This window comes from Sciurus carolinensis, chromosome 13 (genome assembly GCF_902686445.1).
Source record: "Sciurus carolinensis chromosome 13, mSciCar1.2, whole genome shotgun sequence".
In the NCBI taxonomy this organism is placed as follows: domain Eukaryota; kingdom Metazoa; phylum Chordata; class Mammalia; order Rodentia; family Sciuridae; genus Sciurus; species Sciurus carolinensis.
In genome coordinates, this window is record NC_062225.1 from 8,526,026 (window position 1) to 8,550,148 (window position 24,123).

The 24,123-nt window shown below is 40.7% G+C and overlaps 1 protein-coding gene across 2 annotated transcripts in view; it reads right to left on the reverse strand.

Annotated features, from left to right (window-relative positions):
• The window catches only part of Lonrf2 (LON peptidase N-terminal domain and ring finger 2), a 49,188-nt gene extending 31,305 nt beyond the window's left edge, over positions 1-17,883 (reverse strand). For both annotated transcript variants that reach the window (XM_047522089.1, XM_047522090.1), the window contains exons 1-2: positions 16,760-17,883; positions 8,556-8,674 (exon numbers count right to left, since the gene is read on the reverse strand). In XM_047522089.1, the coding sequence (XP_047378045.1) occupies positions 8,556-8,674; positions 16,760-17,429 (789 nt within the window). In that variant the 5' untranslated portion in view covers positions 17,430-17,883. The remainder of the gene's footprint in view (positions 1-8,555; positions 8,675-16,759) is intronic.
• Positions 17,884-24,123: the final 6,240 nt, after the last annotated feature.

A 24,123-nucleotide genomic window follows, 5' to 3' on the forward strand; every position in this document is an offset into this window, starting at 1 on the left:
AGAAATTCTGGACGGGACCCCAAAAACACAGACCCCAAAAGCGGAAATTGTCAAATGGGGTTGCATCAAAATAAAAACCTATATGGCAAAGGAAACAATCAACAGAGTGAAGAGACAACAGAATGGGAGAAAATGACTGCAAACTTTACAAAAGACAAGGAGTTGATATCAAGAAATTATAAGGAACTCCACTTGATAGCCATCCCCCCCAAAAAATCCAAATAATCCTATTTAAAAAGGGGCTAAGGACATGAGTAGAAATTTCTCAAAAAAAAAAAAAAATGCAAATGGCTAAAAGATATATGAAAAAATGCTGGACATCACTCACCCTCAGGCAAATGCAAGCCAAGGCCAACTTTCAACTTATGAGTAATTACAGGTCACTAACACAATCCTGTCTTCAACTTGTTTAGATCCAGAAGAAAAAATAGGCATGAACAAACTATAAAACAAAGCACAAACTACTAGATGCCAACAAGAGAAAGAAAAAAATGCAATGCAGATCAGTGGTTTCCAACAGCAATTTGGTTTTAGGGAAGCAACATCTTTCCAAATCTTTGAAAGTGTTTGGGGCAGGCTTCTGTTCCACCTGGTGTATGAATCACATTTCCACTAGGGTCGGATGTTCTGCCCATTTAGGTCAGTCACTCTGTGCTGCTGCGTGTCTTCCTGTCGATCCCTTGTTCTCTGTTCATATTTAAGCAAGATGGACAGTTTCCAAAGGCTCTCTCTGCTACTGAGTCGGTGAGACCTGTCTCCTCACAGACTTCATTGCTGAAAGGTCCTGCCTACGTGGCTGACATCGACTACAAAGGATTCACTTGAGGGGTGTGGGAGGAAAGCCAGGCTGGAGGCTAGGAGCCCCAGAGAGCAGAATTTCGGGGTCCTTATTCAGGGACTTCACGCAGAGGCAGCCAGGCTGTCTTCCCCAGGTGGTCTGCTCAGCATCTCTGGATGAGAAGTCCTGAGGTGAGCTCTCCATCGCTGCCCTGCCTGACAGAGAATCTGACACGGAAGCAAACCTCAGTTCCCACTCCTCCCTCACAGCCTAGATGCTCTCTGGAACGTCCCTCATGATGTGAAGGCAATCTCCATCTGAAATGTAATGTCCTCATCTCTTTCATACATTTATCCACGTCTGAAAAACCATCTGTTGAACTCACAGGTTCTGCAAACAATCCCCATGCTCTTTGGTTATGGACTTATTCTTGTTTATGCTTCCGGACACACTTCCACGGAGGTATGATTTATAGACAGTAAACCCCACGATTTTAAATGCTCAATGTGACGAGTTTTGATCAATGTATATACAGCTGCACAACTAGTACCACTTGTGAGGCAGCATGGTCCCATCACCCCAAAGCATTCTCTCCGCTATTTGCAGCCCATCCCCTCCCCTAGACAGACCTGGCAGCCACTGATCTATCATTCTAGTTTTGCCGTTTTGAGAATGTCACCCGAATGGAACCACAAGGCTGTCTTCTGTGTGCCTTCCGTGACTTACTGCAGCCCTTCAGAGACTCGCCATGTTGCTGTGGAGATGGACATTTCATTTTCCCTGTCAAGCTAAGCAGAATTCCATTGCACGGATATATCACAATTTGTTTAATTGCACATCAATAGACATTTGGTTTATTTTCTTAGTCTTTGGCTAATATGAATGAAGCTGCTATGAACAGTTGCATGTCCTTGTGTTCATGTATGTTTTTTGTTTTTCTTGGGAAAATACTTATAAGAAAGATTGTTAGGTTTCACAGAAGAGTATGCTTAACTTATTGAAAAAAGAAAAAAAAATCTGTGCAGACGCTCAGGAGGCTGAGGCAGAAGGATCCCAAGTTCAAAGTCAGCCTCAGTAACTTAGCGCAAAGCCCTAACCAACCTAGCAAGACACTGTCTCGAAATTTAAAAATTAAAAAGGGCTGGGGATGGGGCTCAGTGGTTAAGCACCCCTGGGTTAAATTTCTGGTACCAAAAACAAACAAACAAATCTACTAGACCTTTCTAAACCAACTGGAGCATTTTGTATTCCCACTAGTGATGTATAAGAATTTGGTGGACATCCGTGGTCACATTTAGTATGGTCAATCTTTTTAACTTAAACCCATCTAGTCGGTCTATAGTAATACCTCACTGAGGTTTTAATTTGCATTTCTCTGATGACTAAAAATGCAAGGCATTTTTACATGTGTTTATTTTATTTTCATATGTCTCTTTTTGTAAAGTACCTGCTTAAATCCCTGGCCCATTATTTAATTAGGTTGTTTGAATTATTACTAAATCAGTAAAACTTCTTTGTAATTACTAAAAACAACTCCTTTATCAAATAAATGCCTTGCAAATGTTTTATTCTATTCTGTTTTGCCTTTTCACTTTTCTACTAGTATCTTTTGAAGAGCAGGAGTTTTAAAATTTGATAACCAATTTACTAGTGGGGCTTTTTTTTTTTTTTTATGATGTGTGTTTTCTGAGTCCTATTTATTGCTTTCTGTTCTTGTATTTGTTTCCTTCCTTCCACCTTGGTTTTATTACATTCTTCTTTTCCTAGTTTCTTCAGGTAGAAGTTTAGATCACCGCTTTGAGAACTTTCTTCTTTAATAAGCATTAATATTATAAACTTCTCCTAAGAATGACTTTAGCTGTTTTTCAGAAATTAAATATGTTATCATTCATGTTTAACTGTTTACTACTTTCCCTTTGATTTGTTTCAACCCATAGATTTAGAAGTACGTTGGAGATATTTAAGGATCTCCTAGATGTTTTATTTTTGTTGACTGCTCTTTAACTGTTTTCAGAGAGCATTCTCTTTAAGATTTCAATGCTGGGCTGGGGATATAGCTCAGTTGGTAATGTGCTTGCCTTGCAAGCACAAGGCCCTAGGTTCAATCTCCAGCACCGCCAAAAAAAAAAAAAAAAAAGATTTCAATGCTTTGAAATTTATTAATACTTGTCTTACTAGCACTGGGATTCCATAAAGCATTAAAAGGAACATGTAGATTGCAATGAGTGTAATATTCTACAAAGTCAGTTAGGTTAAGATGGTTGATAATGTCATTCAGATTTTATCTATGTTAACTAAACTTCCTAGTAGGTATGTCAATACTGGCAAAAGTATATTAAATTCACTATCTATGATTGTGGACTTACCTAATTCTTTGAACTTTACCTTCATATATTCTGATGTCCTGTTATTGCATGCATATATATAATTGTTGTATTGTTCTCTTATTATGAAGTTTTTCTCTAAAATATTACTTTACATCTCTAGTAGTACCCTTTGTTACTAATATGGTTAACTCATCTTCATAATTTTTGTGTTTGCGTGATATATTTTTAGAGCCTTTTAAGTCTATTTGTGTCTTTGCATTTAAGATGAATTTCTTGTAGAAGGCAGTGTGACCTTTTTTTCTTTTATTTTGAATTTGCTTTTCCAATGTCAAATGGTTTCCATGGTTTCAAATGAGATGTCAACCATCAATCTTGTTATTTCTCTTATGCCATTAATCTCATTTCATGTCAGTTTTCTCTTAATGCTGTCAAGACTTTCTTTTCATTTTTGGCTTAAAGCACAGCAGTTTGATTATAATTTGAGTTTATCTTGCTTGGAGTTCTTGTTTATCTTGCTGGATCTGAAATGAACAATTTCCACTAAATCTGGAAAGTTTCCAGCCAATATTTCTTCAAAGTTTTCCCCTACCATTACCTCTCCTTCCCTCTGGTGGTTCCAGTGCACATACATTACACACTTGATATTGCCCCACAGGTTTCTGAGATTCTTTCCGTTCTTCTTTACTACCTTCCCCCCTCCACCTCCCTTTTTGTTCTTTGGACTGGGAAATTTCTATTATTTAGACTCAATTTCATTGATACTATGGCCATGTATGATGTGTTATTGAGCCTGTCTAGCAGTTTTGAATTTCAGAACCCCAATTTTCATCTTTAGAATTTTTTTTTTTTATTGGTTCAATTTCCCCAGTGAGTTCCTGTTATTACAAAAATATATTTTCCTTCTACTCTTTTGATATTTCATTTGGCTCTTTGAACTCATTTATACAGAATAAACATCCCTAACCAAAATTTTTAAATTGGAAATGCTCCAAAAGACAAAAGGTTCTCAGCACTGACATGATTCCACAGGTGGAAAATTCCACAACATGCAACTTTGTTTTGTGCATAGTTATTTAAAATATCATATAAAATTACCTTCATATATATATATATATATATATATATATATATACACACACACACACACACACACACACACGTTGGAATATATTACTGAGCCTTAAAGAAGAATGAAATTATGGCATTTGCTGGTAAATGGATGGAGCTGGAGAATATCATGCTAAATGAAATAAGCCAAACCCTAAAGGCCGAATGTGTTCTCTGGTATGTGGATGCTAATTCACCATGGTTGGGGGGCGGGGGGTGGTTAGGGAAGAATAGAGTTAGTTTGTATTAGGTAGAGGGGAATGAAGGGAGGGGAAAGGGTATGGGGGTAGGAAGGATAATAGAGTGACACAGACATTATTACCTCATGTACACATATGACTGTATGACCAATGTGATCCTATAATATGTACAATCAGAAAAATGAGAAATTACACTCCATTTAAGCATGATTTATGAAAATGTATAAATGCATTCTACTGTCATGTACATACAACTAATTACAACAAATAAAAATTTTTTAAAAAGAAAATAAATAAATAAAATTAGGTAGAAATACTAAAAAAAAAAAGAAATTATCTTCAGAATATGTGGATATGGAATATATAAAACTAATTTGGAGTTTACATTTGAGTCCCATCCCCAAGATATCTCATTATGTATATGATAATATTCTAAAATTGGAAGATATCCAAAATCAGAAACAATTCTGGTCCCAAGCATCTTGGATAGGGATCCTCAATCTGTAAAAGCTGCTTCTAAGTAAATACACTACCTGGGGCCCACTCAATTTTTACTGACTTTTAAGTCAATACTTTCCTGTTTCTTTCTGTGTCAAGCATTTTTTAGTTGAAACTGACCATTGTACATATGTTGTACCAACAACTTCTGTATTTCATTATGTCTTCTGAGTGTTACTGGGTTGTTATAAAGGGCGATTAACTTTTCTGGATTCCACTGCAGCCTCTGTCTTCCCCACGGTGTGGCTTGTATCTCTGTTCCATTCTCCTGACTTTCCACTGCTCCTTTTTAAGTCCTGCAGTTCCTCCCCTAGGTCTATGAATTTGGCAATCAGCCAGGATTTGGCCAGAGTTGGAACTTATCCATTCTGAGATTTTTGTCCCCCTGCTTTAGGAGTTTCCCTAATTTCTAGCTGTTCTGTCAGAATTGTGTTCTTTACTCTGACATGTCAGGCTTTTTCTTGCCTGACCTATGTTACTGCTCATTTAAGACACTCACTGAACTCAGGAAGGGGGGACCTGTCACTCTAGCTGGTCTTGGCTATCTTTTTTTGCTGGTGGCTCTGCACCTCTTACGTGCATGCACAATTTAGCTATGAGTCAGATTTATGTTTTCAATTTGTCTCACTTGCAGTTTTTTTGCTAACAAGATTTCCACCTTTCTAATTCCATTCCCTCTGTGCCACCAGGCATTTCCAGATGAATTACTGACCCTGAAGTCCTCGGAACTCTGATAGTTTTAGGTGATAATGTTCAGAGATTTGTCCACTACTGTCTTTTGTAGCTGCAGCTACAGAGATGGACAGAACCCTTGGGCCAAAAAGCCATGAAATCACAATTCCTATCCATTCCATATGTGAATCTTTGGGATGCCTCCTGTAGCTGTCGTTTGGATACTTTCCAATGTCTTATTTTTCAAAAATCCAGTTTTTATAATTTTTCTCTCTTCTATATTCATATGATCTCTTATTGTTCACAGTTATCAGAAGTAAATCATCCTTTCCTTTTACTATCATTTTAAGTGGGTCCCTTGGGAAGGAAAACAGTAATGCATGTACATCCATTGCTACCTCATAATCCCTTGTGTCCTTTACCCTTATCTCTGTACAAAATGTCTGAGGCACTAGTGGCAACTAATGGCCAATAAAAGTCCATTTTCAGGTTCCTATCCCACCTGGTTTCTTTCTCCATTGTCTTAAAAACCACACATGCACTCATGGCGACCCATTTCCATCTCCAGCATTAACATCTTGTCAAACATCCCTTAACTGTTTATTACATCGCAAGTTTGAGTGCTCTGGGAGAAGAGCCATTTCAAGAGCCATGACAAATATTTTGGATAACAGGTCACTGGCTTCATCCCTTGGCACTCCAGGATCTCACAGATGCACCAGAGGCCAGCTACAATTCATATATGGAACTCTTTAGATGAGCACTTGAAATTTTACTAATTTTTAAAAATTTTCCCTTTGTAAGACTGGATCCAGCTCTTGTGGAATCTGAATCTTACACAATATATGAGGTCTTTTTAATGAAAGGTATAAAATTATGAATCCAACATTGCTGAGGTCCCTCTGAGCCCATATACGAGTAACTGGCCTGACTCACGTATCAGAAGTTTCTAAATCTGCTCCTTCTACTTATCGAAGGTTCTTTGAGAATAATCCTCTTACATACACAAGGAACTTTACAGTGAAATGTTCATACGTGTACATATCACCTCCATCAATATGTACATGCTTGATTCCATGTATCGATAAGTATTTATTAAGTGAATGAACTAGTTTTTTAATAATTTTAAGTCTTTACAGACTTTTTGCTTAGTAAAATCAAACTGACCATGTGCCATATCTATTTCTGCAAGTGGGCAAATGCTTTTCTGGTTCTGGTTTATCCGGTTGCTCCAAAAGCTTTGAATCATTACACATGACTATTAGCCATGACTGGCTGTGTGCAAGGGTTTTCCTTGAATAAATACCCTCCTGTATCATTTCTCCCCACTGGAACTGGGAAGGTGAGTCTAAAAATGTTTCCATCTCATCTTAATCATGTTTGGTCAACTTATTCTTCCCCTCAATCAACTTCCTTCCTGGTCCCTCCTCCATTCAACCACTCCAACCAATCTTCCAACCTCACTTCTGTAATCCTTAGTTAAAACAACAAACTTAAGAACAAAATTCTATCCTTTATTTTTTAAAAATGATTTGTTAGGATACATTTTTGCTGAAGCTATTATTCACCATGCATTTATAAAGAACTGAGATCTATAGATTTGCAATAAACCCTGAAGACATGGCCACAGTCTCAAACATTAAATATTCATCTGCTGCCTCCCTTAAAGTTTCATTTAGCCATGAAACTTTGAAGTAATTAACTCTTATCTCTTGTAGGAAACAAGCTGCCAAGTTTTTACCTCAAAGAACAACACTGTGGGGAAGAATGAGTTTCAGAGGTCAACGCAGGTCTATTTTCAGAAATACTAAGAAATTCATAATAATTAAGATTTGGTCATTACTTACAGAAATTACTTCAAAAGAATAGTAGTGGAGAGAGAGACAGACTAGGGAGATGTTGGTCAAAGAATACAAATTTCCGATAGGAGACTGTTCAAGAGATCTAGTATAACATGGTGACTCTAATTATTAACGGTTCACTCTTGAAAATTCCCAAGAAAGCAAATTTTAAGTATTCTCACTACAAAAAATAGTATGTAGGGTAATGTATGCATTAATTAGCCTGAGTTAACCATTTTACAATGTGTATTTCAGAAGAACTTGTTATGCCATAAGAATATGCAATTTTCTTCTGTTAAAAAATTTTAACAGGGGCTGAGGATGTAGCTCAGTTGGTAGTTACCTCTCAAGCACAAGGCCCTGGGTTCAATCCCCAGCACCGCAAAAAAAAAAAAAAAAAAAAAAAAATTTAACAGAGTAGGTCAAGGGGATGGATAAGAGAAAAAGCATCAGAAATCAGTGTAGAAAATGTTTTTAGGAAAGCAAGCAACAAAACAGGTTTGGCCCAGCGAACATTCGCTCTCTTTCTTGGGCTCATCCGGAAGTCCGAACACCCTTACTCTCAATTTAATCTAAAACATTTTGTTTTAAAGAATTTCAGGAAATAGGAAGTGAGGAAGGGAGGAGGGAGGGAAGGATGGGTGGATGGATACACACAACTTGTCTGCCAACTGGGGCTACATCCCTTTAATGTTTCTAAAACAAAGAGGATAAAAAAACAATATATCAGAAGAATAAATATTTTTAATGATCAGCTCACCCATGGAGAAGGCAATAGGTATTAACTTCATCACAGGTTTTTTTTTTTTAAGTTTTAAATGTTCTTATAGGGGTTCAAATTTCAAAGATCCATGAAAAACTACTTTTATTCTTTGGCTTCTTTAAGTACGATTTAAGCTATCACTGTTAGATTAGCTAAGTTCATTTTGTGCCATCCGAATAAGAAATCTTAGACCTTCCCCTTGAAAACAGAGACTAAAATCACTGCAGAACGCGCACAAAAATCTGGTCCCTTCAGAGACAGGCTGTATGCACACGAGGGCCCACCGGCTCGATCCTCCTACATCGTCATTTTAAACACTCCTGCTCCATCCACCATGGGCCCCCTCCGAGGCCAGCAAACGTCAATCACCTTGGTCAAGAGCGGCTCCTTCTGGCAGACGACCCCGGAGTCCTGCAGCGCCTTCTCGTAGTTCCGCAGGGTTAAATGCAGGTCGGCCCGCAGCAGCAACAGGGAGATATCGTCAGGGGCTGGAAGAGGGGGAACAGGAAGGGTGAAAACGACCGCACCTGAAAGCAAAGCCCCCTTCAATCGCGAACCACGTCCAGTTAGCAAGGCAGCATGAAGACAAAATAAAACTGGTCCTCCCTCTGCTCCTGCTTAGAGCTCGGTGGTCTGGTGAGCATGACTTACAGAGCTCCTCTCAAACAGAACCAAGGCGAACAAGTCCTCGCCATGCACCAAAAATATCCCCCCAAAAGCCAGGGGAATTCCCGCTTGCGCACAAACTACATCGTCTCCAGCAAGAGCCCCAAGGACCCTGAAGCATCTTCATGCTGCAGGTTGAGTATCCCTAATTCCAAATCCAAGAGGCTTGGCAATGTGGAACTTTCCAAGCGCTGACAGGACGCTCAGAGGAGTTTCGGACTTTGGAGTACTTCAGATTTTAGATTTCTGGATTAGGGATGCTCAAAGCAGTAAAGTCTATGCAAATATTTCCAAATCCAAAATCTGAAACACTATGGACCCAAGCATTTTGGATAAGAGATACTTAACCTGTATAATTAGGTATTGTAAAGGAAGAGTTAAGAGAACTTTCACAGAAGTACGCAAGGAAATTCCTGCTTATGAAACAAAGGGAAGACCTAGTTTGTTTTCCCACATAACCCGCGTGGATGCCAACTTACCCACAGAACTGTACCCAAGTCCAGTCCTCCTAAGTTTGTTCTCTTAAGAGGAGAAAGGAGAACAAAAGCTTCCTTTCCCTAGATTCCGCATACAGAAGATACCTGGGTAATCACTCACACGCGGCTACACACATATACACCCAGCTGTACAGGAACCCAGAGGGACTGGTCTACACGGGAAGCAAAATGACTCTCCGAAGTGGCCTGTAGTAATAACCAGCACCGACAGAGCCCAAGCACGAAGGCAGAACAGTCACAGCTATCTCCATGTTGCTGGCTTCGGCTGGCTCGGCCAACCCGCTCAGGATGGCCGGAACAGGACTGGGCCAGTGCCCTTCAGCTGATCCATGCATATTCTGGCCACCAGACAAGCGTTCCCATCTCTCTACCTGATCCACATTCTCAGTGTTCTCCAAATCCTTGACCTTGACCCTTGGTCACACGCCCCACTTGGTTCTTTCCAAATGCCAGGATGCCTTCTTTCAGTTTATGTAGCCAAGTGAGCAAACGTGTGTAAAAAAACTTGTGCAAGAAGATGGCACATCAAGACACAGTGAGCAAGAAATATTAATAAATGTTATCAATATATATGTGCAACACAGAGAAGGCATGGCAAGAAAAATGGGAGATGGAGAAAGGAATGGCAGGAGTCAGACCATAAAATGTAAATTTTTTTTTTTTAAAAACACACTTCTTGGTACAGCTAACTGACTGGAGCAGAACTCAGCAATTTTTTTTTTTTTTTCTGTAAAAGGTCAGATAATAAGCATTTAAGGCTGTAGCTCAAAAGAAAACTGGAGGATATTATGCAGGTACTTGTATAACAAATGAGAAAACAAATTTTTCACAGAGTTAATTGATGAAATTCAAAATATAACATTCTTTTGGTAATGTAGGTCTACTAATGAGAAGAATGGTATCCCTTCTGGAGGAATAACATTTTCCTCATCTAAGGTTCACAGTTTGTGTTCCCTATCATCAAAAGCAAGTAAAAATGTTCACCTGTTAATTATAATTCATGATGAGATTTTACATGGTTCGGCTGTGAAAATGCACACAGGAACTATGAAAACACAAGCATGTGATTTCGCAGCGAGCATTTTTGTTGTCCGGAAGGTATTAGAAAATTCTGTAAGATTCTTCTCAGGATAATGTCATAGTAGCATGTCATTACACAGTATATGTAATAACATCATTTCCAACCAAAGCCTTAGATGAAAGTTCCTCAACTGCAGTTAAAGGAATTTGATATATAATTCTCCTTTGGAGAGTTTTGAAATCTGAACAAAAATACTACCGTGACTGTAGTTCAATCTTGGGAAACTTGCTGCAGATTTGTGCCAACCACTGAAGTCTCTTCCTAGCTCTAACAACTGCCAACTGATTCTCCTGAATTCTAACTAGGTGGATCAGACGCAAACCATTAGCTCTGATTCTTCTATTTTAATATGTACAAGCCTTATTTTATTTTACTCTCATATTGCAATAGTGATAATGAATCTCTCTCTCCTTCCCTCCTCCTTCTCTCTCCTCTCTTCTCTCTTATCTTTGCAATGCTGGGGGTCTTGTGCATTTTCTTACTGATTTTAAAAAGAACATGTCTAATTTGTGTGTGTGTGGTACTAAGGATTGAACCTAGAAATGTTTTGCTACTAAGCTGCACCCCCAGACTTTTTTATTTTTTATATTGAGATAGGGTCTTGCTAATTTGCTGAGGTTGGCCTCAAACTTGCAGTCCTCCTGCCTCAGCCTCTCTGGTAGCTGGGATTACAGGCATGTGCTACTGTGCTCTGCTTTTTTGGTGTTTATCATAAGCCTCTGAGACAGAATACTGGTCAAGCTAGATAAGTAGCTAGGCCCATGGCGTTGGGCCTGAACTATTCCTAGTTTTCTAGAAGGGTTTTCTAACAAGAGGGTATTGAATTTTACAGAAGATCTTTCAGCATCTGATACATGTATGTAGCCTTATTTCCTCTGACATGTTGTAGTGAATTAGTTTGAAAGATATGTCTAATACTGAATTATCCTTATAATCCTAAAATAAACTGCCAGACTCAGATACTAAGAAATTAAGTTTAGGATTTCAGCACCTATGGACATACATACTGCTAGCCTATAAATTTTTTCCTGTGTAGTATCAAGATTACACCAACCTCAAAAAATGAGATGGAACTCTTCCCATATTTTACAAGGACCTTAAATAAAGGTGCCAATCAACTTTTGAAAGGCCACTGGGCCTTAGTGCCCTTGTAGAAGAAGAAAATCCCTGGGTGACATTTCAGTTTGTCTTAGGTCATTGGTTGAAGCCAGCTTTTTACCTCTTCCCGGGTGGATTCTGTTCATCCGCACGTTCCTTGCCATCATGGCTTCATGCGTTTTAAAGTCTGTAATAAACTGTTGTACCTGCAGTCTCTGCCCTCACTCCTGGTGCCATCTCTGCCCGGCCGCCTTCTTCAGCACACGTGCTACACATCTGTCTCTCTTGGTCTTTGGGATGAGCCAGTTTCTGAATTGCTAACCAATTCCCCCTTTCTTGAATCTCATGATTTTCTTAATCATTCCTTTGTTTCTAGGAGCTTTGTGCTTGCTTAGGCTGAATGAAACATCCTGAGTTAAAAACACATTCCAATGAGGTTAGTCAGCTTTCTGTCACTACTACAAAATATCTGAGAAAAACAACCTCGTGGAAGCATCTATTTTGGCTCACAGCTTGAAGGGGTCTGGGCCTCAGGCAAGGCAAAACACCATGGTGGGAGGGGCCTGGCAGGAAAACCTCACGGCAGCCAGGAGCCCAGAAAGAAGGGGCTGAGGTAAGATCTCTCTCTCTGGGGCATACCCGCAGCAACCTACTTCCTCCAATGAGGTCCCATCCCCTCCAGTTTCCAACACCTTCCAACAAAGCCACCAGATTATGGCGCTATCAATGGATCCATGCACTGAGGAGGTTAGAACTCTCAGGATCCAATCACCCTAAGCCCCACCTCTGAACACTGTGGCCCTGGGGGCCAAATCTTCACCATACATGAGACTTTGGAGGCTACTCTAGGTCTCATGACAATTGACATTATTTTATTTTCATCATTCTTTTCTGAGGAATGTACTTAAGTCTTCTATCCTCACATTCCAAAGGCTAGTTTTCCTAAAGTCCAAAATTAATCAAATGCACTTCCCACAGAGTCACCGATCAAATCCAACAATTTTCTTTGTTGACTTTGGCGAGTCATTCATGAAGCCAGCACTTCATGATTCAGTCTCTTAAAACACATAAAATAGGTAACATATGCATTTTCTCCCATCTAAGTGCTAACCAGGCCTGACCCTGCTTAGCTACTAGGACCAGAAGAGATCAGGCACATTCAGGGTGGTATAGCGGTAGACTAGCTACACATTTTCTAAGCATTACACCTTAAGCTTCAAACTAAGGGATTTTATTCAGGAATTACTCAAAAATAAATGGAAGAGGGAAAGCAATTTAAAATTCTTCATGTGGAGAAAATACACAGCAGAAAAAATGTACACCTACACTTGCCAAATAATTGAGGCAAAATTTCAGAAGGTTCACCAATTTACCCCTCTCTGGGGACCTCTTGAGATGCTTTGTGAGAGGCCTGCTGAGTTCAGGGTTGACCAGGGCTGTCCTCCTCCAGCTGCAGCCAGGACCACTGTGGTACTGGGAGCAGGGTTCCTGCTGTACCCTACTGAATGTGTGCACCGTGGTGAGCAAGGAACAGTACCATGTCATTTAAAGAGGTCCATGAAATGACACCTGCAGGAATAAAGCTGGGTAGAGTTCCCTGGGAACAGAAATGAACAGCAGCACTCCTCGAAAGCTACCTATTCAAGTTGAAGAAGGCTTACTAAGTAAAGTACTAGCCTTTCTCTTAGCATTTCATGTAGTGCAGTTCTAATGGAAATAAAATCCTTCAACTTCTTCAGAGTAAGGCATATTCATTTTGCCTGGAAAAAAAATTCAGACAGACTTTTTTTTCCTTTCACTATTTTAAAGATACTATTCCATTGTCTTCTGGCTTCAATAACCTTGTATGAAAGTCTGCTATAAATCTTTTTATGGCTTGAAGAAAATGTGCTTTTTTTTCTAATAGCTTTTAAGTTTCTCTTTGATTTTCCATAACTTGTCTATAATAGATATGTGTGTGTGTGTGTGTGTGTGTATACAAGTGTGTGCTTGTGTTTACCCTGCTGGGCTGACTGAGCTGCTTGATTCAGTGAGTTAAAGTTTTTCATCAGTGTTGGAAAATTCTCAGGCACTTTTTTCTTCAAGTATTTCTCTTGCTCCTTCTCTATCTCTCTCTCTCTCTCTCCTGGGGTTCCAATTTCATAGATTTTAAAACTTTTGTCTTTGTCCCATATATTTCTTCTGCTTTATTTTATTCTTTTTCAGTTATGATTCAGTTTGTAATTTTCTATTGACTTGTTTCTGAGTTTTCTCATGCCAACTTCTGATGTACACAGTCTGTTTTTTTAACCCATCTAAGCAATTCCCGCCCTCATATGTTATACTGTGCATTTCTAGAATACCCATGCAGTTCTTTTGTATAGCAAATTATCTACCAAATTATCTTTTCATACCTGTATTTATCTGTTTTCTTTACCATATATATATATTTGTTATTCTGAATTCCACTTATGACTTATGGGTCAAAATTAGTCAAATGACTCCAACTAACCTCAGGTGGGCCAGGACATGCAATTCTACCTTGTTTGGGGCAGGTATAAAGAGCTATTTGGGGAACAGAATTAATGATACATTTGGTCATGCCACATAATGTGTCAAAGCCTTGGTCTAAACATAGGTATTCTGCTCCCAAACATCTGTGAACTTTTTAAACTATATCAAAACCTCTATTTGAGGCTAATTTATCATTAATTAAAATGCTTTCTGTAAATTACTTTTTTGCAGTGCTGGGGATGAAAAATACAGCCTCAGGTATGCTCAACAGGCACTCCACCACTGAGCCACACCCCCTCCACTTTTCTATATAATTTCAAACTTGGGAAACTTTCTTTTCGAATCTATGAAAAACTAATACTGAATACACTCACTATTAAGTTGTCATATGAATTGACTGAAACAGTGTATATTTTAAAAACTTTTAAATTGAGGCCTAATGCATACATGGAAAAGCTTAAAAACGTAAGTATATAGTTTCATGAACTATCATAAAATGAACACACCTGTGTATCTAACCCCTAGACCCAGAAGCACAAGGCTGCTCCTACCACAGGCAGGTCCCTCTTGTGCCTCCTGACACTCACTCGTCCCTTTTCATCCAACAGAGATCACCACTGTCCTTACTTCTAACACCCTCTAGTAATTTGGCCTGTTTGCACTTACAGGTAAACAGAAGCACAGTAAAAAATGCTTTTGAGTCTAGTTTCTTTCACTTAACATGTATGTTTGTGAGATTCAGTCGCACTGTAGTTTGTAACAGTAGTTGGTTTGTTTTCTTTCTGCATAGTATTCCAGGAAGACATCATATTTACCCATTCTGCTCTCCCCAGACATTTGGTTTGTTTCCACGTTAGGAGCATTTTTAACAAGGACATGTACTGTTGTACATTTCTGTATAGTCTTTTGGTGCACATATTCATGCACCTCTTTGAAATTGTTTGGGCGAAGGCCTTATTTAACATTTGTAGATGCCAAACAATTTTCCAGAGGTATCATCTACAGTCCCATCAGCACCATATGAGAGTTCTCATTTTTCTATATTTTCTCCAACTCCAAAATATAGATGAAGTACTAGAAATGAAAGTTAGTGTTTAAATTGGGGGGTGCAGTGAATAAAAATTGTATAATCTTTATTTTATATAGAAGACACACAAATAATATTTTGGATGTACAGTTAAAATAAATTTCACTTTTTTTTTTTTTTACCCTTTTAACACAGTAACCAGAAATTTTAAAAATTATTTATGTGGCTTATACTATAAGTCTACTGGAAAAAAACTTCTCTACACCATAAATGCATAAATAAGAGAGCTGAAAACTCGAAAATATGCAATCTGTTAAAGTGTGGACATACTGGTTGCAGAAAGTATACAGAATATTTGTTATGTAAAACAAGTTAACCCATTAAATCCCATGTTTTCAATTCTGCCAATATTTCAATGAAATTGACATAGATGTATTAAAGTAGGTGGAAAATCATAATCTGGAGCTTATTATGTCTGACATATACATATTTGCATATATATTTATAGATAATATATGTGTGTATTTTCTTTTTTTTTTTTTTTTGCGGTGCTGGGGATTTGAACCCAGGGCCTTATGCTTGCGAGGCAAGCACTCTACCAACTGAGCTATCTCCCCAGCCCCATATGTGTGTATTTTCAAGTGCTGTAATTATTCACCTATTTTCTCAAAAGGCTAGAACTCTAAAAACATAACATTTATTTCAAAAGTTACCACAAGTGGTACATTTGTTGCTCCATTTTTTTAAATAGGTTTGCCACATCTGGGATGACAGGACTTAACAGGTTAACTGCTCTAGTCCAGCAGAGAATCCCCCGATTTGGAAATTGCTATGTCATAACTTGTTCTAGGAGACGACTGAACTTCACCTTGTAGTGCATCTTCTCAAAGAGTAAACCTTAACCCTAGGTTTAACATAAAAGCCATACTAACACAGATTCTTCCAGCATCAAAAGATTAAACCACGTCTCCACAGCTAATGGTTTAAATCGCATGCAATCCTTTTATAGAACCAGAAAATGAACCTCCACACACTGCCCGAAACAACTGCCCAGAGAGCTAGCACACTCATTCAAAGTCAAACACAATGGCGGAGTCTGGTCTTCCCTTAAATCGTGTATTGTTAACAGGTGGTGGTTGGGAGGGGCAAGACCAGCTCAATGAACAGATGATGGATGAAGAACCGCGCACACCGTCAGTATCATCTAAAGCTAAATACGTCATAACAACGTCTAATGGCCTTGGATCCAGAAAGGAGGAGGAAGCCAGAGGGCATGAGGTAATGGACGGGAGTGGGAGGGGTTCCTTCCTGGAGACACCAGCGGAAACCCCAAAGCAAACCCTGCCCCAGCACAAGTCTCCAGTGTTCCAATTATTGGCATTTTCCTGCAGGAGGACAAAAACCACGCTGTCATCCTCCCACTCATCAACAGCCGAGAAGAGGCTGAACGGCAAAATTTCAAGGCCGTGCTCAGGAAGGCCACGAAAACTTACCCAGGTCCTGGAAAAGGCAGCCAGGGGGGTGCTTGGGACAGTGGCCACGCTGGCTGCAGGGTGTGGCCCTTCACACCCAACCTTTAGAAAGCAAAGCGCCCCTCCCAACCCTGAACAAAGGTCTCTAAAACCCGGGACCCCCGACCACCTCCCAGCCCTGGCGCCGGCCCGACCGACAGGTGTGCCATCAGAAGGGCCCGCCCCCGCGGCCGACTTACCCAGGTCCAGGGCCTGGTCGCACCTAAGCAGAGCGGCCTCGGGCTGCTGCTGGCGCTGCAGAGCCCGCGCCTGGCTGGCCAGCTTGCGCAGCAGGCACTCGGAGGGGAAGCACTTCTCCAGCACGCAGCTCAGCACCACGTTGACGCGCCGCGCCTGCGGCCGCGCGGGCCCGCACTCCACGCAGCGCTTGCACACAGTGAGCCCGCACGGCAGGGTCACCGGCTTGTGCAGCAGCCGTCGGCAGCGCGGGCAGCCGAGCAAGTCGCGGGGCGCGATGGGCGCCGAGGACTGCGCTCCCTCGCCTGGAGCCTCGGCCGCGCGGCCCTGCTGGGACTGGCACCACTCGCGCTGGCCCAAGGCGCGCGCGAGGCCGCCCGCCAGCTCCCCCAGCTCCTCAGGCCGCAGCGCCCCGAGCCTCGCTGCCCCGCGGAACGCGCCCAAGGCCTCCGGGAGGCGGCCGGCGCGGGCCAGCGCGTTGCCCAGCCGCAGGCACAGGCCGCGGTCGGGCTGCGCCAGGCCGGCCAGCATGGAGCGGAAGAGCTCGGCTGCCATCTCGTACTCTCCCGCGCGGAAGGCCTTGTCGCCCTTCTCTAACTGCTGGGCGAAGGGCTCCCCGCAGTCGCAGCGGGGACACTTGGGGGGCGGCGGCGGCACCGGCTCGGGGCTCATAGCCGCGGGTCTTCGGTGACGCGGACCCAGAGGCAAGACTCGGAGGAGGAAGGATGCTCGGCCTCCCGGAGCAGGGCGGCAGGAGCGCGGCCGCCGTCTTCGCCACCAGCCAGCCGCGTCTGGGGGCGGCGCGCTTGGAGCCGAGGCGACCACGCGCGGGGGCGGGCGCAAGGCTGGGCCGAGGGGCCAGCGCGCCGGGGGCGGCCGGACGGCGCAGGGCCCGGACCCCACGGGGTGGAGGCGGGACCGGCACTGCGAGCGCGGCCGCAGCCTCTGCCCACGCGAGCGCCCTCCGCGTCCCACTGCCTTACGTAAGCCAGGTCACTGTGGGAACCTCTCTCCGCGTCAGCCGCTCCTCCCAAGCCTCTCCCTGCTCGCCCCGGGGCGGCCCCGCGCGTGTGCGCGCCCCCGCTTCCCGCCGTGGAGCCGCTGCGCGCGCGCCGGGCAGGTATCGGCGCCGGGGGCCGCCGGCCCTTCCGCACGGCGGGCCTTCCCGTCCCCGAGGGAGGCCTGGCCGCCGGGCAACCTGTGGCTCTCCATGAAAGAGGGCGGAGGAAGTTGCCGGGATTGGGGAGCCGGAGGGGGCTTCCTGGAGGCGGCTCTGCGTCTCATCCGAGAGGTTCTAGAAGGCAAATTTTAACGTAGGATGTGAAAAAATACCAAACTAGGAACGGGGAGGACAGGGGACTTGAGAAATTCACCGTCGTATTGTACCCTCGATTGGGAAGCAGAGATAGAGAATTTAAAAATGTCTCCTACAAAGGAGTACCGCGGGCAGCAATGGCTGGAAGGAGGGACTGAAAAGCTACATTGATGTACAAGCAAGGATTAAATTAAAATGTCTGTGCTTATTAACCAGCTTGTAGAATTTATCCTGATGCAGCCTGCGCTTCTCTTCCTATTGCCCCCCCCCCATCCGATTTACTCTGTATTTTGGAATGCAGTAAAATACATTACCATTCTCCAGAATCCACAGCTGTTCATTATTTCAAGAAGAAATTTATTCTAAATTTGTGACGTTTTTCTAAATTTAAAACTACTGGCTAAGGGAAATATAGACGACCTTGATCACATCTGGATTTGGGGGAAAGAGGAAATGCCTCAGTAAGCAAGGAGAGAACATTTTAGGTTAATCCTAAAAGGGAAAAAGAGACGCCTGTGGCCAGCCCTCTGGTCCTGTAGTGAGGAAACAAACAGAGCAAATCCTCTCCCTCTTCCCATGAACGATTCTCTTCCTTATTTAAATAGACTGATAGGTCATAGCCAAGGTAGGTTTTGGTCTGTTTCTCATTACAGAATTATTCCAACTCCCTTTTAAAATCAGTCCTTTTTATCTGCGGTCTGTATAGCAACTCACTTGTATTTGGAGCTTGTTGACACAAATTCACGACCAACTACCAAGAAGGGGTCGGGCCTTCAGAGCAGTTAAACTTGGTGCAAAAAAAGACTGCATACTAAAAACGATTAAACCTTATAATCTTAGATTCTATTTTTCTTATTTTAGACAATTTTTTAGAAAGAGACGGAAGCTTGCCAAAGTTGTGGGTATTAAGAGCAAGAAGTGTTGGAAGCAAAAATATTAATGTGAGATTTATAACATACATAGCAATGTGTCACAAAAATAGTATAAAGGCCAGAAGAGAACCGGAAGGATATGGTTGTGGTTCTAGTGCTGTGTGTGAAAAGGTATAATATCACCCAAAGGAGGATTGTGGGAGGCTGAAGGTGTATATTCTACACCCGGAAGCAACCATCTCAGCAACACAAATCAGCTTCACTAGAAGTCCCATCATGGAGATACAATGAAATTATTCAAAAGAATGCCAAAGAGATAGATAATACTAATAGAAAACAAAACAAATAGCAAAATGTGAGATGTAAATCCAATTTATCAATTGATGTGAAGATAATGGTCTAAATGCCATAGTTAAAAGGCAAAATTTTTCAAATTACATTTGAAAAATTTATGCTGGCAACCAAAAAACAAAAGAAAACAAAAACCACTTTAAATGGTGTACAAATGAGTGAAAAGTAAAAGGAAGCTGTAACAAAGTAGAGTTACAGTGATTGCATTGATTTCTGCTGAGGTAGTGTTCATAGCCAAGAATATTGTCAGGGGAAAATATTTATAAGGAGAAAATCCATTGATTAAGAGGACATAACACTCCTAAGTATGTGTGCATCTAATAACAGGGCTTCAAAATATTGAAGCAAAAACTGGTAAAACTGTAAGGTAAAATAGACAAATTCATCCTTATGGTCGGGGATTTCAACCCTCTCCCCACAACCAGTATAACAAGTATGCAGGAAATCAAGGATGTAGAAGATTCAAACAATGCTACCTACCTACTCAGCCAAGGACGACATTTACTGAGCACTTCAACCAACCCCAACAGAGTGTAGGTCCTTTCCAAGTGTCCTTTTCCAATGGATACCTTTTCCATGGAACCTTTTCCAATACAGAACCTATTTGAGCCATGAAACAAATCTCAGTAAATTTAAAAGCATCCAGAATCAAGCCATACTAAGTATGTACCCTGCCCATGATAGATTGAAAATAGTAATTAGTAATAAATTAGTTATTAATAATAAATTAATATACCATAGAAAAATATATAGACAATCCTTAAATATTTGGAAACTAAATAACATACCTCCAAATAACCCCTGGAACACATTATTCTATTTCTATATACTAGCAGTAAGCATAAATTGAAATTAAAATAATAGCATTAAAATATATAATACACACAAAAAAATCTTTTAAAAACATGAAAAAAGATGTGTAAGATCTGAACACTAAAACCTATAAAACACGACTAAGAGAAATTGAAGAAGATAAACAAATGGAGAAAGATACTGTTCAAGGATTGGAAGACTCATTAAGATGGCAGTTCTCCTTAAATTGATCTGTGGTTTCAACTCTACCTCAATCAAAATCTCAGCATGCCTATTTATATATATTCAAAAGCTGATTCTAAAATTCATGTGAAGATGACCTCAAATATCCAAAAAAACTTTGAAAATGAACAAAGAAGAGTCTTCATGTCTCATTCATCAAAGCTATAGTAATCAAGGTAGTATGGTTGTGATATCAAAGAACAGGTAGATCTATGTGCTAAGGATGTAGTCCAAAAGCAGATCTACACACAATTAAAGGCTACTGATTTTCAGCAAACACTGTTCAGTGGGTAAAAGATAGTCTTTCCAACATACGATGCTGGAATTTTTGATTATCCATATGCAAAAAGGAAGGGAAAGATAAGAACAAGAATTACCCTTACTTTGACTTATACTTAGCATAAGCAAAAAATTAACTGAAAAAGAATGATTAATGTAAATGTAAACCATTGCACTTATTGGTTAGGGAAATGAAGAGAATTTTTGCTACCTTGGTTCTTAGACATGATGGCAAAGCAAGATATATTAAAGAAAAAAAAAAAAAAAAAGCGAGGGGAGCCCCTTACCTTGGGAACCTGTCTGACACTCAGTGAATCCTCAGTGTTTGTACAAAGTTGGCCTGATGTTCACTAGTTACTAACTAGTTAACAACTAGTTAATATTATTCTTTTTTAGACATAAAGAATGTCACAGATCACCAGCATCAAAGTCACTCTGAAACTATGGTACAATGAAATAAAAACGGGGTCCCTGTGCAAGCCACAAAACATCAAACATCCCTCTGTCAGCTAAAATGAGTGATCGCTACCTCCATACCAGTTATAGCTCCTCCAAAGCCCTCGTTTACATTCCTTATAAACAAGAGTTGTGGAGACACCTCTCACAGAATTTCACTTGCTCTCTGACAGCACTCAAAGTGAATTTCCAGTTCCTTAGATATTTCCCCAAATTACCCAAAGTCCAAATCCCCAGAAAGATTCATTCCAACACCCTCTTAAAAGATTCTCCATGATTTGCGTGGGAGAATTCTCCCTCACTGCAACAGGCATAATTGAGTGTGTGTGTGTGTGTGTGTGTATACACATATTTATCTGTCTCTTGGAACCACAAAGGTACTAGGGCATTGAAAAATTGGTAAGTAGGGCAAGAACTTCTGCTCAATGAAAGACATTGGTTAGATGCTGCACACCTGGAAAAAAATTTTCAAATCATAGATTTAATAAAAGACATATCAAAAATATGTGAAGAACTTTCAGAACTCAATAATAACAAATAACTGAATTAAAAAGCGAGCAAAAGATTTGAACAGTCACTTTATTGCAGAAGGTGTATTTTGGCAAATAGACACATGAAAGGATGTTCAACATCACTAGTCTTTAGGGAAATGCAAATCAAAACCAAACCAGCTACCACTACACACCTATTCGGGTGTGTGCAATTAAAAATGCTGACCATACTGAGTGCTGGCAAGTGCGTGGAGAACCTAGAACTCTCGGGCACCGCTGGTGGAACGTACAGAGGTGTGTGATTCAGCAGTTTCTTAAAACATCAGACGCATACTTACCATATTACTTGGCCATCCATTCGACTTCTAGTTGTTTCTCTAAGAGAAATAAGAGCTTATGTCCATTCAAAGACTTCCCTATGAATGTTTATGGCATCTTTATTTGTAACAGCCCCAAACTGAGGCTAATTCACATGGCTATTGACAGGAGAACGGATGGATAAATTGTGATATGTGTACATAATGGGCTTCTACTCAGCAATAAAAAGGAATGGACTCTTGGCACATGGCTCAACAGGGAGGAAATGAGAATAATTATACCGAGTGAAAAAATCCAGACAAGGAAGAGGGCATGCGTGTATATTACTGTTTATATAAAAATCTTGAAATTATAAATGATAGCGGAAAGCTCTGTGTTCACGTGGTATGGGAGAGGGATGCGCATGCGTGCATGCTGAAACTTGAGCGAGGTGTGACTGTCGTCTTGATGGCAGTAATGGTTTCCTGATGAGTCAGCACTTCTCAGCGTGCACTCCAAGTCTATGCATTTGTTGTGTTTTGATTATGTCTCATGAGGGCTGCTTTAAAATCCATACATATTTGAAAATTAAACAATTTTTAAATATGTAAGATGCATTTGAAACTATAATTTTCAGAAAATGATAGCCTTCCATTTGTATATTAGAGAAGAATAAAAACTGAACGTGCTAGCCTGGCACCTTGGCACACGTCCATAATCCCAGCGGCTGCAGAGGCTGAGGCAGGAGGATGGCGAGTTCAGAGCCAGTATCAGCAAAAGCGAGGCGCTAAGCAACTCAGTGAGACCATCTCTAAATAAAATACAAAACATGGCTGGGGATGTGGCTCAGTGGTTGAGGGCCCTTGAGTTCAATCCCCGGTAACCGCCACCCCTCCAAAAAACAAAACAAAACAAAACAAACAAACAAAAAACAATGCTAAACATCCAACTCAAAAAGTAGAGGGAATAAGTAACAGAATAAACTCCCCAAGTAGTAAGAAGACAAAGAGAAGTGCCTAGTGAATTGTCCTTATCTTAGTAAGAAAAAGATACAGATATCAACTCAAAAGGTAAGGAAAAATTAGTAAAGCAACAAAGTGAAACACTATCACTCAGATGACAAATCTATTAAAATGTATCAGTCATTATAATAAGTGTGTAAGATTAAACTTATCAGTTAATGACTGAAGATGCCAGATTGTAAAAACATCCAGTCCAGCTATATGGTATTTTATAGAGGCACACCTGAATATAAGGACAAGGGTAAGTTAAAAGTAAAAAGATGAAATATATACAAGATAAATACTGACTAAAGTAAAGCTAGGGTAGTTGTGTCAATAGCAGATAAAATAGATTCTTCAGACGAAAAGCATCCTTGGTGACAGAGTCACACCTAGTGATAAAAAACGTCCAATACCCCATGAAGATATTAAATTCTAAGCAGGTTTGCAACTAATAAAACAGTCTCAAAATACGTAAAGTGAAAAACTGATGAAACTACTTGGATAGTTAAGAGTTGGTGAAGGGAAAGAAAGGTTTACTTTTTTAAAGGATGATTTTTATTTGTTTTCGAAGAGTCCTTTATTATGGATGTTCTCAAGCATATACTAGAGAAGAACGGATAGAAATAACGAAGCTCTGTGTATCCCTCTCCCAGCCTCAACACGCCTGGCCCATCCGTTTCTGTTCCCCTACCTTTTCCTACAGTCTGACATCCTAGCATTCATCTGCTAATGATGTGGCACGAATCTCCAAAGGGGGAGGACTACCTTGCTTCCATCACACTAGAAAAATAATTAACCAGAGTCACTGGATGTCACCGACTATTCAGTCTGTTCTTAGTTCTTGGTTGTCATTTCATTCTCATTAGGAACTTACTTTTAAAAGAATGGATAGCTATGATCTTGGCCCCTCTGGTATATCTTACAGAGTAATACTTTGAAACAATGACACTAAACCCAGAGACAGACACAGTAGAGAACAGCAATTAGTGGGAAACTTCATTAAAGCTATTCCTTTAAAGGCTGTATGAATCGGAAGCAAATAAAGTAACACAATTGCCATCTCTCAATGACTTGTAACTAGGAATTCAAGAACTGGCTAATACTAAGGAAAACCAACCTACAGAATTAAGAAAGGAAGGGAGGGAGGGAGGAAGGAAGAAGGGCACAAAGCAACGTTATTACAAGTTGAGGAATGCATGGGGAGCAGCAACATGGAAGTTCTTTTAGGCTAATTTGAACTTAACAGTTGTTAAGTGTTAAAATTTG